This window comes from Peromyscus eremicus, chromosome 8a, assembly GCF_949786415.1.
Source record: "Peromyscus eremicus chromosome 8a, PerEre_H2_v1, whole genome shotgun sequence".
NCBI classification, from domain to species: Eukaryota; Metazoa; Chordata; class Mammalia; order Rodentia; family Cricetidae; genus Peromyscus; species Peromyscus eremicus.
The window spans coordinates 33417592-33433581 of NC_081423.1; the positions used below are offsets into that span (position 1 = coordinate 33417592).

Genomic DNA, 15990 nt, shown 5'->3' on the forward strand with positions numbered 1-15990 from the left:
GAGCTGAAGACATGGCTGGAGACACTGTTACTTAGGACACAAGGTGACAAGGTGGTTGAGGCAGGCAGAAATCTAGCATGGAATGGCCAGGTATTTACTGAGCACAAGCTTGTCCTCAGGAAACTTGCTGTCTGCTCTTTGCGCGCGGGCACATACATGTGTAGGCTAAAGAATGACCTGAAGCACAGTTCCTCAGAAACTGTCCACCTTGTTCTTTGGGACAGTGTCTCATTAGCCTGAAGATCATTAGGTAGGCTAGACTGCCTGGCTAGAAAGCTCCAGGGAGCTGTCTGACTTTTTGTGGTACCTGAATGACACACACATGCTACAGCACCTGGCTTTTACATGGGTGCTGAGGAGCAACTCAGATCCTCATCCTTCCCAGCACTTTACCAACTAAGGCCTCTGCAGTCCTCTCCTTTCTTATAGAGACCCGTGTACTGACCTGGAACTCCTGATCCCCCTGCCTCCATCTCCCAGGTGCTGGGATTATCACCATGTCTGGCCTGAGCTTTGCAGAGGACCCAAGTTCAGTCTCCACCATCTGCCCATACTCCTAGCTCCACAGGGATCCAGCGCTCTGGCCTCCATGAGGACCTGTATCACATTCACTAACAAACCTGCCCCCCCCCCAATGTAGACATAATGAAAATAACTTCTAAAAAATAGGTGTAAAGGCTGGGCAGTGGTGGCACACGCCTTTAATCCCACCACTCAGGAGGCAGAGGCAGGAGGATCTCTGTGAGTTCGAGGCCAGCTTGGTCTACAGAGGGAGTTCCAGAACAGCCAAGAGTATACAGAGAAACCCTGTCTCATAAAAGCCAAAAAAAAAAAAAAAAAAAAAAAAAAAAACAACCCAAAAAAAGCAAAAAAGGTGTGAAGAAAAGGGGAAAGCTGAAATGGACGACTTCACTCCTATTAACAGCTCTTATCAATGTGGTGTGGGATGGAGATGGGAAGCCCAGGTCAGACACAGGGTCCCATGACACCTATAAACTTTAACTTTGTATTCCTAGCCAGCACACAGGGAAGCCCCACCTAGACTCACTCTTACATGACTGAAGTCAGTTTCTCTGAGACACTTCACAATGAAGGTCATGAAAGCAAGCCAGACCAGAGCACACCTGACTGACATGTCCCTTGCAATCTCTACCCAAACAAGTTGCTCAATCCATCTGAGGCGACAGCTGAGGCTTAGGTGTTTCTGCCTTCCCTATGACACCATAGTGAGGAGAAGCCAAGCAAAAGCCACACAAGTGCATTAGAAGGACCCTTCCTCTGGAAAATCAGACATTTTTGTAGGTTTTGTTTGAGGCAAGCGCCCTCAAACTAAGAGGACCTTAAACTCCTGAGCCTCCTCCTCTCCCTTCCAAATACTGGGCTTACAGGCATGCACCACTACCCCAGCTTTGGGGTTCTTCTGAAGATACAAAGAACTATCTTGATTAGGACGTACACATAAGATACCCTCTAACTAGTAATCATTTTCCTTAGAAAGCCTGTGTAACTGTGAGCATCCGCAGTCAACCTTGGAAACCCTCTTCTTGTGCCACAAAGGAACTAAAAATCCAGGCCTCCCTCTCTTCCAAACCACAGCTTCCATGAGCAAGTCAACTCGGGAACTCATCAGCACCACACATCATGAGCTCCACCCACCTCCACGCCCAAAGCTGCCTTCCCCACACCCTCCTTCATCTCCCCTTACCTGGGAACTGTCCAACCGGTTGGGGAAAGGTGCTTTGCGTGGGGTCTTGGTACTGGGGGGGTGGGCGGGTCAGATGACGCTGAAACTGTTGCTTCTCCTAGAAAGTGCCAAGAACAGAAATAGTAAAACTTGATATAAAAACCAACGAGCCGGAAAGCAAGGTGCCCATGCAAGCGCGAGGCTCACAGGCAGCTCCTGGGGTGCAGGGAAGGCCAGCGACTGCTCAAGGTGCAGTGTCTGGGTGATAAACATGGGTTCTGGCAATGACTGAACACCTCTATAACTACAGTGGAAACCACTCAAGTGTGTAGTTTAAACAAACCATATGTGACACGAATTATATCCTAATAAGCAATTAGTTTAAAAAAGATGGTGGCAGCAGGGCGGTGGTGGCGCACACCTTTAATCCCAGCACTCGGGAGGCAGAGGCAGGCGGATCTCTGTGAGTTCGAGGCCAGCCTGGGCTACAGAGTGAGTTCCAGGACAGGCTCTAAAGCTACAGAGAAACTCTGTCTCGAAAAACCGAAACAACAACAAAAAAAGATGGGGGGCCGGGCAGCAGTTACACACCTTTATCCTAGCACTCAGGAGGCAGAGGCAGGCAGATCTGAGTTCAAGGCCAGCCTGGTCTACAGAGCAAGTTCCAGGACAGTCAGGGCTACACAAAGAAACCCTGTCTCAAAAAAAAAACGAAAAAGAAAAAAAAAAAAGAGAGAGAGAGAGATAGAGATGGTGGAACTGTAGCAATGACTAACCTCAGCAAAGTGTGGTTTCTGTGTGTGTTTGTGTATGGGTGGGCAAGCATGGGCCATGGTGTGTATCAGGACAGCTCTGGATGTGGGACCTGCCCTTTTCCTTGTGCTGTGACAGGGTTTCTTTCTGTTCTGTACTAAAGCCAGACTTGCTGGCCCACGAACATCAAGGGTATGTGTCTCTGCTTCCCATCGCCATCAATGAGCCCTGGGGTTACAGACCTGTTCTCCTGCACACGGGTTCCAGGGGTCTGAATTCGAGGCCTCAGGCTTGTGAGCCACTTCCTGGTCTCTTTTCTTCCTTTGAGATAATAGTATCACTCTGAAGCTCAGGCTGGCCTTGAACTTACTATGTAGCTAAGCATGAGGACATTCTCCTGCATCAGCTTCCTCAGAGCTATGCCCAGGTGGCTCCTTTCTTAGTTAGAAGACATGGCTGCCCGGTGTCGGCACTCTACCTCTGGTAACCCAGTGTGAGGGAACCATGCATCATGATCTTAGGACCAGGGCATCTTTCCTTCCTTCTTCGTGCTCTGGCTCCTCCCACCTCATGTTCATAGCAAAGAGGCATCTACAATGACTAATGGCCTGTGTGCCAGCACAGAAACACAGCAAAATGCCCCTCACAGATGAAGATGCTGCCTGCATTAGTCCCCACAGACCACATGCCTAAGAAATGCTAGCCTTAGGAAGGAAGGTTCTATTTACTTATTTTAAATATTAAAAACATTTCTTAGCACTCTTTTAAAAAACGAAGTAAAGTTTGAAGCACATTTTTATCTATTGTGTATGAATGTGTGCCATAGTGTGAAGATCAGAGAACCACCTGCTGGAGTTGGTCCTCTCCTGCCACCTTGTGGGACCCTGGATCAGACTTAGCTCGGCAGACCTGCATACAGGGACTTCTATCCACTGAACTATCTCACTGGCCTTATTTTTTTTTTTAAAGATTATTAAAGACTTTTATTGTTGTTTGACATAGTGTCTCACTATGTAGCTCTGGCTGTCCTGGAACTCACTCTGTAGACCAGGCTGGCCTTGAACTCAGAGATCCACCTGCCTCTGCCTCCCAAGTGCTGGGATTAAAGGAGTGCATCACTATGCCTGGCACAGATTTTTAAAACCAATCTAAACAGAGAATTCTCAACAGAAGAAAGAATCCCAAATGGCTGAAAGACATTTAAGGAATTGCTCAACATCCTTTGTCATCAGGGAAATCTAAACCTCTCTGAGATACCATCTTACACCTGTCAGAATGGCTAAGATAAGAACACTGAAGATAGCTTATGCTGGAGAGGATGTAGAGGAAGCAGAACACTCCTCCACTGCTGGTGGAGTGCAAACTTGTACAGCCCCTTTGGAAATCAACATGGCGGTTTCTCAGAAATTTACCTCAGGACCTAGTGATACCACTCTTGGGCATACAGCCAAAGGATGCGCAATCATACCAAACGACATTTGCTCAAATATGTTCATAGCAGCATTATTCATAATAGCTAGAACCTGGAAACAACCTGGATGCCCCTCAACTGAGGAATGGATAAGAAAATGTGGTACATTTACACAACGGAGTATTACTCAGCGGTGAAAAAACAATGACATCTTGAAATTAGCAGGCAAATGGATGGAACTAGAAAATATCCTGAGTGAGGTAACCCAGACTTAGAAAGACAAACATGGTATGTACTCACTCATAAGTGGATATTAGATGTAAATCAAAGGATAACCAGACTACAACCCACAACTCCAGAGAAGCTAGCTAACAAGGAGGACCCTAAGAGGGACACATGGATCGCACTGAGAAGGGGAAATAGATGAGATCTCTTGGGTAAACTGGGGGCGGTGGGAGTGTTAGAGGGGGATAGGAATGGTAGAGTTGGGGGAGAGATGGAGACCAAGAGCAACGAAAGAGCTATCTTGATAAAGGGAGCCATCATGGGGGTAGGGAGAAACCTGGTGCCAGGGAAATTCCCAGGAATCCACAAGGACGACCCCAGCTAAGATTCCTAGCAATAGTAGAGAGGGTGCCTGAACCAGCCATCTCCTGTAATCAGATTAATGACTACTCTAATTGTCATCATAGCACCTTCATCCAGTAACTGATGGAAGCAGATGCAGAGATCCACGGCCAAGCACTGGGCTGAGCTCTGGGAGTCCAGTTGAAGAGAGGGAGCAGGGATTATATAAGCAAAGGAAAGTCAAGATCATGATGGGGAAATACACAGAGACAGCTGACCCAAGCTCCTGGGAGCTCACAGACTCTAGACTGACAATTAGGGAGTCTGCATGGGACCAACCTAGACCCTCTGCATGTGGGTGACAGTTGAGTAGCTTGGTTTATTTGTGGGGCCAAGATTTGTCCCTGGCACATGAGCTGGCTTTTTGGAATCTACGCCCTATGGTGGGATACCTCCCTTAGCCTTGATGCAGTGGGGAGGAGCTTGATCCATGCTTTGTTGACTCCCATGGGAGGCCTTACCCTTTCTGAATAGTGGATGGGGGAGGGGTAGAGAGAGAGAGGGAGGGAAGAGGAGGAAAGGAGGGAGGGTGAAACTATGGTAGGAGCCGGGCAGTGGTGGCGCACGCCTTTAATCCCAGCACTGGGGGCAGAGGCAGGTGGATCTCTGAGAGTTTGAGGCCAGCCTGGTCTACAAAGCGAGTTCAAGGAAAGGCACAAAGCTACACAGAGAAACCCTGTCTTGAAAAACCAAAACCAAAAACAAAAAAAGAAACCATGGTTGGCATATAAAATAATACAACAACAACAAACATTTGTATGTGTGTTGGCTCGTGTGAGTTTATGTGTAGCACATACATGCAGTGCCCACAGAGGCGAGACAGGTAGTTGGATCCCTGGGAACTGGAGGTACAGGCAATTTCGAACCACATGATGTAGGTGCTAGGAACAGAACCCGGGTCCTCTGCAAGAGCAGTATGACCTCTAGCCCAGCTGGTCCTAATTTCTTTTCTTTTTTTTGGTTTTTTAAGACAAGGTTTCTCTATGTAACAGTCCTGGCTGTCCTGGAACTCACTCTACAGACCAGGCTGGCCTCAAATCCAGAGATCCACCTGCCTCTGCCTCTGCCTCCCGAGTGCTGAGATCAAAGGCTTGCGCCACCACCACCTGGCTTGGTCCTAATTTCTAAAAAGAAAATCTATCTTAATTGTGTGTTGGTGGGGTGGGGGAAGGTATTCATCCATGGTGTGGGTAGGGAGGTCAGAGGGTTACTTGTGGAGTGATTCTCATCTTTCATGTGCATGTGGGTTACAGGGATTGAACTCAGGTCATCAGGCTGACAAGCACTTAACCTACTTTGGATTCTTGCTAGGCTAAAAGGGGATTTTAAAGGACACAGCATTGAGTTTGGCTGCAAGGGCACTCACGAAGTGCTGGTTACCTGCTCAGCCAGAAGGTGCTGCCTCTGCAGGAACTGCTGCTGCTGCAGCTGCTGCTGCTCCCTCTGCTTCTGCTGGTCCAGGAGCAGCTGGTGCTGCTTCATCACGGCTGCCTGCTGCTGGCTGCTGAGATACGGCGAGCTGCTGTGAGTGCTGGCCACAGAGACACTAGGAGGCTGGGTCCCCACGCTGGCAGTCTGGGCTGGTACAGGGACACTGGAAGGGTTCTGCTCCTGTCAACAGAGATGAAGGGATCCAAGTCAGATGGGATGGATGATCTGTCCCAACTCTCATCAGGCCAGGTAAGCTGCATCCATGATAGTCGTGTTCACTGTTCATCTTTCTTAACTCCAAGCCTCTGCTTCCTTGATGTTGTAGTTTGGACATGAAATGTCCCTTATGTGTGTGGTGGCAGCATCTTTAAGTCCTAGTGCTTGGGCGGCAGAGGCCAAGTGGAACGCTGAGTTCCAGATCGGTCAGGGATACATAGTGAGACCCTAACTCAATACAACAACAAACCACGCCCCCTGCTGCCACAAACCCAAACCAACCAACCCCAAACAAAAATCCACATTTAAAAAAAAAAAAAGTAACGCCTTACAAACACCCCACCCTTAACCAACCCAAACAAACAAAACCAAAAAAGCTATTCTGCCTTATAGAGTGTAGACTTGGTTTATGGCTGTCCCCAAACAGCATGAAATCATTTTTTTCTTTTTTTTTCCTTTTTTTTTTAAGATTTATTTATTTATTATGTAACAGTATTCTGCTTGCATGTATCCCTGCAAGCCAGAAGAGGGCACCAGATCTCATTATAGATGGCTGTGAGCCACCATGTGGTTGCTAGGAATTGAACTTAGGATCTCTGGAAGAGCAGCCAGTGCTCTTAACCTCTGAGCCATCTCTCCAGCCCCCATGAAATCATTTTTTTTTTTTCCTTCGGTTTTTCGAGGCAGGGTTTCTCTGTGTAGTTTTGCGCCTTTCCTGGAACTCACTTGGTAGCCCAGGCTGGCCTCGAACTCACAGAGATCCGCCTGGCTCTGCCTCCCGAGTGCTGGGATTAAAGGCGTGCGCCACCACCGCCCGGCTGAAATCATTTTTTAATGCCCACTTGTATACACATATTTTCCTGGGAAGGCACTGGATAGCTTTGTCAGATACTTTATATCTTTAGATTTTAAAATTTGTCTAGTGTTTCTGTGTGCACCGGAGGTTAACATCAGTTGTTTCATGTTCTGAGACAGGGTCTCTCACTGAACTGAGAGCTTCCCAATGGGGCTAGGCTGGCAGGGTCCTGTCTCCAAAGCCCTTTCTGACTGCACCACCCACCAACTGTACACTCTGCCTTCAAGTTCATGCTTAAAGGATATGTAAGTGTTATACACTGCCCTTCTGTGGGAGCCCATTCTCAGGTTCCTCGTGGCTTTACCCAGCAGGACCGCATAGAGGATGATTAGGACCACGGGCCTGAGTGCAGGTGTCTGAGATGGTCTGCACTTGGCTGTGCTGGGGGAGGAGGTCTTTTGCTCCACCCCTTGGCATCTCTATAAAAACCCTGGGGCAGAGACAGTCGGGGCCCGTTGGAATAGGTTCCAGGCCCTCTTGAGGCTATCCTTTATTTTCTATCTGTTTATGTCCGCAAGATTCTCCGCAATAAATCCTTCTATCTAATATTTCCTGCTGCTCGCACTCAAGAAAACTCTGGGGAACTGTGGGGGTGGTGGGTAAACGCCCCACACCCTTCCCCTCTTTTTTTCCTACAAAACAAGCAAGGCCTCATACTGTAGCTCAGGCTGGCCTCAAATTTGTGGCAACCCTCTTGCCTCACCTTCCCTGTGCTCAGATTGCTGTGAACCACAACTGGTTTGTTGTTTTGTGACAGTCTCACTATGTAGACCAGGCTGGCCTTGAACTCAGAGGTCCCTTTGCCTCTGCCTGCGGAGAGACTGAGGGATTTAAGGCATGTGCTACCACACCTGGCTTTATTTTTATTCTTTGAGACAGGGCCTTATACAGTTGTTTGGCATGAAAGAGACAACTGAACTAAATTAGGTGATTTCTCAAATGTCTGTGTAGTTCAAATCAAGTTATATTGAGGAATTTTTTTTTCCCTCAAGACAAGAGTTTCTCTGTGTAACAGCCCTGGCTGTCCTCAAACTCAAGAGATCCACCTGTCTCTGCCTCTCTAGTGCTGGGATTAAAGACCTGTGCCACCACCGCCTGGCTATCGTAAGGATCAAGTCTAGTCACCTGTAATCTTCACACTTGGGAGGTAGAGGCAGGGGAATCTGTTGTTCAAGAGCAGCTTGGCTCCATAACCAGCCAGGGCTAAATGAACTGTCCCTCAAAAGCACAAAGATCCATCCTGCCTTAGCCTGTACATTTTCCACTTCAAAGGATGACAGCAGCATCTGCTCCCACCACGTCTCTTGCACACTGACTCTAGTTTCGTATGGACTTCATTCACTAGTGCCCACAGCAGAGTGATGGAGAGAAGGCTCCGACTCACCTGCCCAGGTGGAACCAGTGACCGGAAGGGCATGTTTCCTGGCTTTGGTTTCATCAGAAACAAGGAGCTCTGCTCATTACTCAGATGGGGCAGCTGCTGGGGAAGATACGCCATCAAAGCCGGTTTATTCTGGCCAGACCCAGGGCCGCCTTGCCCACAGTCTGCTTTGTAGTGAGAAAGAGGTTTTGTATTGCCATAGTCTAGCACAGACCCTTGGTTATTCACGGAGCTCTGAGTCAAGTTACTTGGGGACTGGTGACTCAGCAGGTTCGAGTGGCTGGGCTGGAGGTAGGGACCTCCCGGGCGAGGAGAACTCTTGTTCACACTAGGCATCATGAGCAGTTTGGAGTTGGTAAAGTCTTGCTTATAGCCAGGAGGGCTGGCAGGCTTCTCCATGGGATAAGGGACATCTAAGGGACTGTGCGAGGCCCCTGCCTGCTGCCATGTGGCCAGCTGGCCCGGGGCAGGTGCTGGGGCAGCTTGCTGTGGATTCTGCAGCATCTGCTCACGCTTCTGCTTGGCAGCTATCTGCTGGAGCTGGTGAGCAGAGGACAGCTCCGAGGCCGCTCCTGGGCCCTGGCCAGGCAGTACCACACTTGTGAGGGCTCTCTGTGCATTCTGGGCCTGGGCTGATGCCGGCATCAGGCTTGGACTGGGATTGTCCGTCCCAGGTTGACCAGTGGTATGAAACAGAGTCTGAGAGCTCCCAAGGCTTGAAGAATCTGTGCCCACAGGGGCAGATGAAGGTCCCAGAAAGGTCTGTCCTGCAGACCCAGCCCTCACTTGTGGAGAACCTAACTGCTCTTGCTCAAAGGCTGCTGGAGAGAACTCAGTCTTAATAGTAATGTCCTGGGCCAAGGGGGTTTGTGTGGCAGAACCAGAGGGCTCTGGATCCTTCTTCTCCTCAAAGTCTTCAGTGAACAGGTCCTTCATGTCTTCGTCAGGCACCGACCTGTTGAGCTCTTCAATGAGTTCCTTCCACTCCTGCTCATTTAGGTTGAGATCGGGCATGAGGTTGCTCTGGGACACGGAGCCTCCAGTACCCGCTATCATGCACGGCAGGTCATCTACTGGCTCTTGCTTGAGTTCCTTACTCAGGCTGAGAGAAAATGGCTCATTCGGGTTGCTGCTTCCATTCAGGTGGATGCTTGAGTCTGCCATACACTTCTTGTTGATGGGATCTAGCCCCAGGGAGTGCTTCCCACCAGACTGCAGGGCATCTCCCCCAGGAGGTTTGTCAGGTTGACCAAGGGGTGAGGCAGGAGGAAGCCCATTGGCAGACACACTGATGCCCAGAGGGGCCTCTCGGCGGGTCTTCTTATGCCCAGGAAATAAGTCTCCATAGCCATTCTGTTGATCACCATTCTGAGGGGAGGCAGCGCTGTCAAGATTCCTCTTCACTGTATCATGAAGGTGCTGGAAAACATCGGAACAACAGACTTAGGAACACGGATACCTTGTTTCAGGTTCCCTTGCTTCCAACAGTGACTTCAATCAGAGACTGCCATGCTTGCAGCACTCTCCTGGGGGGGGGGGGTTCACACCTCCCTGCACTGCGGCTTCCCCTTACAGTACTGCCTCTATCACCAGACCTGTGACTGGCTAATCGAGCTTGCTGTGGGAAGCGAGCATCAGACCCTGGACTTTCATAGGGCACAGCTGGCTGATGGCCACTGTCATCCAGGTTGAGGGTCTGCAGAAGACTATAACACAGGAATCCTGTATATCATCACACCCAAGACCAGCCAGTGCCAATCCCCCCTTCCTACTCATATGAACCAATACATTTTTCCCCTTGGGCTTAGACTGATTTAACATGGATTCTATTACTTCCAACCAAAGGAACTGTGTGATTTAAATGAGAATGGCCCCCACAGGCTTATATATTAGAATGCTTGGTCCACAGTTAGTGGAACTATTTGGGAAGGAGTAGGAGGTGTGGCCTTGTTGAAGGAGGTGAGTCATTGGAGATGGCCTCTGGGGTTTCAAAAGTCCGTCCCAGGCCCAGTTTTGCTCTTTCTCTACCTGCAACTTGTGGATCAGAGATGAGCTCTTGCCATGTGAGCCATGCCTGCCTATCTGCCACCATATTACTTGTCATGACGCTCACAGACTAACCCTCTGAATCGGTAACCAAGCCCCAGTTAACTACTTTCCTTTAAAAGTTGCCTTGTGCCGGGCGGTGCTGGCCTTTAATCCCAGCACTCGGGAGGCAGAGCCAGGCGGATCTCTGTGAGTTCAAGGCCAGCCTGGTCTACAAAGCGAGTTCCAGGACAGGCACCAAAACTACACAGAGAAAACCTGTTTTGAAAAACCAAAAAAAAAAAAAAAAAGTTGCCTTGTCTTGGTGTCTCCTCACAGCAACAGAACAGTGACTAAGACAGGAGCCCTGCCTGGTGTAGTTTGTGTCTCAGGTAGTGGCAGTGTTAGCCACAATAATCCCACATCCACCCAACTGCCATTCCTGTACCCTTCTCAAAGCCACCTTTTCCCTCCATAGTGCACGCTTCCTCACACACCACATGGGCTGCTTTGTGTTTTGCAGCTCTTGTTCCCCTTTCTTCCCATCACCTCTACGGTGGTTTGAATAGGAACGGCCCCCAAAGACTCCTGTTTGAATGCCTGACCCATAGGGAGTGGCACTATTGGGAGGTGTGGCCTTGCTGGAGGAAGTGTGTCACTGTGGAGGTGGGCTTTGAGGTCTTATAAGCTCAAGTCTGTCTGGTCAGTGGGACACACAGTTCACTTCCTGTTGCCTGTGGATCAAGATGTAGAACTCAGCTCCTTCTCTAGCACCATGTCTGCCTGCATGCTACCATGCTTCTTGTCATGATGATAGTGGACTAACCCTTGAAACTGTAAGCCAGCCCCAATTAAATGTTTTCCTTTAAAGAGTTGTCATAGTAATGGTGTCTCTTTACAGCAATAGAAACTGTAACTAAGACAATATACTTTACTTTTCTTTCTTTTTTTTTTTTTTTTTTTTTTTTTTTTTGCTTTTCAAGATAGGGTTTCCCTGTGAAGCTCTGGCTGTCTTGGAACTCACCAGGCTGGCCTCTGCCTCCCAAGTACTGGGACTAAATCCTCCTTTTCATTTTTGACATCTGTTTATTTTGTGTGTGTAGGGGTGCATGTACATAGGCCACAGTAGGCCTGTGGGTGTCAGAGGATAACTTGCTGGAGATGGTTCTCCCTTTGACCATGTGGGTTCCACGGACTGAATTCTGGTTGTCAGGCTTGGCAGCAACTGTGACCTACTGAACCATCTCACCAGCTGCCCTATCACCAACCACGCAAGCACTGCCACTCCTCATCCAGCCTGTCCCTGAACATGACCATGTGGGTTCTAGCACCCTCACTTTCTTCTTGACTAGCTTCATCTGCTAGCCTTAAGAGCCTACGTGTGCCAGGGACAGGTGCTGTGGGGACTAGCCAGTCTTTCAGAGCACAGAACAACTGGACATGGCTACAGAATAAGACAAATGCCCTATGCACGCTGTAAAATCAGTGCCTTAGAGTTGAGGGTGGGACTGCAGGATGAGAACTGACAGAGCTGACAGAGGAGGTGCTGTGACTCACTCCTTCCCCAGCCTGGGCTCCAGCTCTCAGCCCTCCTTTCCTATACTTACTTTTATTAAGTTATATCTTATCCTCTACCCCTCACCCCCAGTACCACGCCTGCCTCCCACTACTCCTGAGCACATGAAGTGTGCTACTAAAAACGCTCCAGCCTGGCACTATCTGTGGTGGTGTATACTAGTAATCCCAGTACTTAGGAGGCTGAGTTAAGTCTCGAAAGTTCAAAGCCAATCTGGGCCACAGTGAGACTCTTTCTTTAAAAAACAAGTTCCTAACAGCTGCTGAGTTTCAGAGTTCCACGCTATCCCTCTGCTGCAGGAGGACCACTGCCCTGAAGGCAGAGTGCAGGCATGCTCTGACCTGAGTCTGCTGCCCCAGCCTACACCGTGGGCGGCAGCTCTCAGCAGGAGGCTGTGCTCTGGTCACTGAGGACAGTTTCCTCCACCTCTCAGTCTCAGTTGCTGCCATCCTTCTTTCCCACCTTATCAACATTTTCTCTCTTCCATTTTATGGGTGTTTTGCCCGTGTGTACACATATAAATTAAATCTTTTTTTTTTTTTTTTTTTTTAAGAACAAGCCCTTGGAACCAAAGGTGTTGCTTTGCTTCCATGGAGGTTATTTTGCTTCCTACTGCCACCTAGGGGTAGCTGGGGATAAGAGAGCCACCCTCCTAAAAAAACGCATTCTTCATAAAATTCAGTTTGGAGTTTTATTTGGAGAATGTGAATGTATCCTCCATTCCCCCTTTATTGGTTAGAGGAAATATAGCTGACAATATTTCTCCTCCTTTCTTTGTTTTTAGAGATAGGGTCTTGCTATTTAGCCCAGGCTGGCCTTCAACTGTCAACCCTTCTACCTCTGCCTCTCAAGTGCTGGATTAAGGAAGGGGATGAGGAACCACACTGGGCTCTAACAATTCGTTTGTTTCCGTCTTTCCTACCTTTATCTTTTGCTCTACAGAGCCACGTCTGGGCTGGTCAGTTTCCCATCGTTCTAGGGAAGGTGGACGCCAAAGAGGTCAAGTCATCTGAGTCGGTCAGCTGCCTTGGATTAAAGCAGAATCCTTCTCTACTCTAACCAGTATAAAACCTGCCACGCTCTCTTTCAGCAGCCACATGCAAACAGCTGCACATGTGTTTCAAAAGAACAGCTCACTTCTCTAACACCCACTGCTTCTAGCCAACGGAAGTGCTGGGCCACATCTTTAACTAGGCAAAAATGTAACTGGAGTGCTGTAGGCGGGGGTGGGGGTATTGTGGTAGCCCTGGCAGATTCGTAAGCCTCAGGCACTTTGGGGAGTGCCCAACATGTGCAAAGTCTCTGTGGGGGAAGGAGAGGTGGGAAAGCCTTGGAGCCCACTCTCCAGACATTCATATGAGAGATAAGAAACAATCTGAACAGGTTAAATAAAGGTCACAGACTAGGATGGAGATGGGACATAGCAACAAGGTGATATGTTCCATCCCCATCACTACTACAGTAAAGTTATGTGATTGTTGTACAGTAACACAAGACCACCCTCCATCTTGGACATGAGCCTGTATATGCTCAGCCTGGAGATACAGAGTTAGGTGCACAGAGTTCTGGAATGATCTAGTTCAATGGGATGGTGTAATTGGATGGCTGTGATCTGCAGAATATCGAGTGCCTCTATCATGACATACCCAGTCCTGACTCCCACCTTCCTGTGGGTCAGCACTCCCACTGAAAGGCCTCAGATTCCTGGCGCTGCCCACCACTTTCCATTCTAGACAGTCTCCAGAATATTAGTAGCTAGAGTCAGTCACACCTTGTGGACAGCTGGGCAGTGGTGGTGCACGCCTTTAATCCCAGTACTTGAGAGGCAGAGGCTGGTGGATCAATCGCTGTGAGTTCGAGGCCAACCTGTGCTACAGAGAGTTCCAGGAAAGGCTCCAAAGCTACAGAGAAACCCTGTCTCAAAAAGTAAAAAAAACAAAACAAAACACCAATCCACAACCTTGTGGACAAAAATCAGCATCCTGCCCTGTGGGCAACAATACCTCCATGAGCCTTTACAAGATGTCTCTTCCCAGCTACCACTTTGATTTTGAAAAATAACTTCTATTTTATGTGCATGTTTGTATGCATGTAAGGGTACCTGCTTGATGTTCACACAGGCCAGAAGAGGTCATCTGATCCAATGAAGCCAGAATTACAAGGTGTTTGTATGCTATCATGTGAGTGCTGGAAACTGAACCTGGGTCCTCAGGAAGAGCAGCACTTTTTTTTTTTTTTTTTTTTTTTTTTTTTTTTTTAAGATTTATCTTTATGTGCATTGGTGTTTTGCCTTCATCTATGTCTGTGTGAGGGCGCCAGTCCTCTGGAACTGGAGTTAGACAGTTGTGAACTGCCAGTGCTGGAAATTGAACCTGGATCATTTGGAAGAGCAGCCAGTGCTCTTAACTGCTAAGTCATCTTCCCAGCTCTTTGAGATGTGTTTTAGGGTCTCACTAGTCATACAGCTGGCTGTTTTGAGTTCCTGAGTTCTGGGGCTACAAGTGTGTGTACACCATGCCTGGCCAAGATGTGGTTATCAATCCCTTACATACTAGTGGCCACCATTATTTCTTGTTGCTGCTCCCTGGAGGCCTGCTGGTCCTCCTTCCTCTCCTTTGCCTCTCTTGTCCTCTCTAGCCACATCATCCACTGCATCCCTCAGGTCCTCTGTAGGGTGGCTTCCATTCCCGTCCCGCTGTTCAACACAGATTCTCACACTTTCAGTCCTTCCGTCTCTGCCATCCATGCCCACAGCATCTGCCAGCTATTGAGTCTATGTAGTTGCCTCTCCCCCCTCACATTCCTGCCTATGGTCTTGCTTTAGCATCAGCTCTCCCAGTTGCATCTCTCTCTTTTTGTTTTTTTGAGACAGGGTTTCTTTGTGTAGTTTTGGTGCCTGTCCTGGAACTCACTTTGTAGACCAGGCTGGCCTTGAACTCACAGAGATCCGCCTGGCTCTGACTCCCGAGTGCTGAGATTAAAGGCATGCGCCACCACTGACTGGCTTTTTTTTTTTTTTTTTTTAAAAAAAAAAGACAGGGTTTTTCTGTGTAGCCCTGGCTGTCCTGGAACTCAATTGGGGTTAAAGGTCTGTGCCACAACCACCCAGCCTTCCCAGTTGCTTCTTCTTGGTTTCCTCTGAGCTATGTGATTCCTGTCCTTTGATGAGGCAGTATAGTGCTCTCCTCTGTTCCCACAACACTGTCATCCAACAGATCACAGCCACTCCCCTGACCTTACGCTCCAGGGCTGACCATCCCACCCGGAACAAGTCCACTTGCCCAGGGGCTGGGATGCTGAGTTAGCAGCTGCCTCTCCATCACCTTTCCTGCTCCCACAGTGCACCTGATCAGCCTTCCAAGTCCTCAAATGTTCAGGCTCATTCCTGCCACAGGGCACTGGCACACTTTCTTCTTTTTGCCCAGAACAGCTCTTCCTCTGATCCTTTCAAAGTGACTCATCTGCACCTCCTCACAATCGGGCTCTCCTAGTTCCTTGTTGACTTCGCGTAGATCGGCACCAAGAGAATGATGAGCAAACACTCTCCCATACCCATCCCTGGGATGGTGAGGAGTACTCAGTAACCACAGGTGATAGAATGTGCTGTCTCCAGCCCACACACCTCTACAGACTCCTGTTTCTCCCTCTACACACCTGCACGCCTGCCCCTGGGCACATAGACACCTTCAGATGAAATCTAGTCCTATGCTGTCCCCCTCCTCGTTCTTATCTTAGAGGATGTCACTATTAGGCAGCCAGTTACACAAACAGAAGCCAGAGTCCCTTTACCACTTACATCATAGCGGTCTCCTCCATCTTCCCGTCATGTACCTCATTAACTTTCTCTTATCCATCCATCCATCCATCCATCCATCCCAAGTTATACATGTAGATCAGGATGGCCTGGAATTCAAAGATCCTCCTGCCTCCGTCTCCAAGTGCCGGAACTAAAGGCATGCGCCACTATGCCCAGCTTTTTCTTAACGGTGGGGAGTCAACAGGACTACACACCAAGCAAGCACTTTACCAC

General features: G+C 48.8%; 1 protein-coding gene across 1 annotated transcript in view; it reads right to left on the bottom strand.

The window, feature by feature from the left end:
* Positions 1-15990, bottom strand: part of Maml1 (mastermind like transcriptional coactivator 1) — a 41110-nt gene that overhangs the window by 4641 nt on the left and 20479 nt on the right. Inside the window, exons 2-4 of the mRNA XM_059270442.1 lie at positions 8363-9778; positions 5856-6086; positions 1706-1802 (exon numbers count right to left, since the gene is read on the bottom strand). Coding sequence (XP_059126425.1) covers positions 1706-1802; positions 5856-6086; positions 8363-9778 — 1744 coding nt within the window. The remainder of the gene's footprint in view (positions 1-1705; positions 1803-5855; positions 6087-8362; positions 9779-15990) is intronic.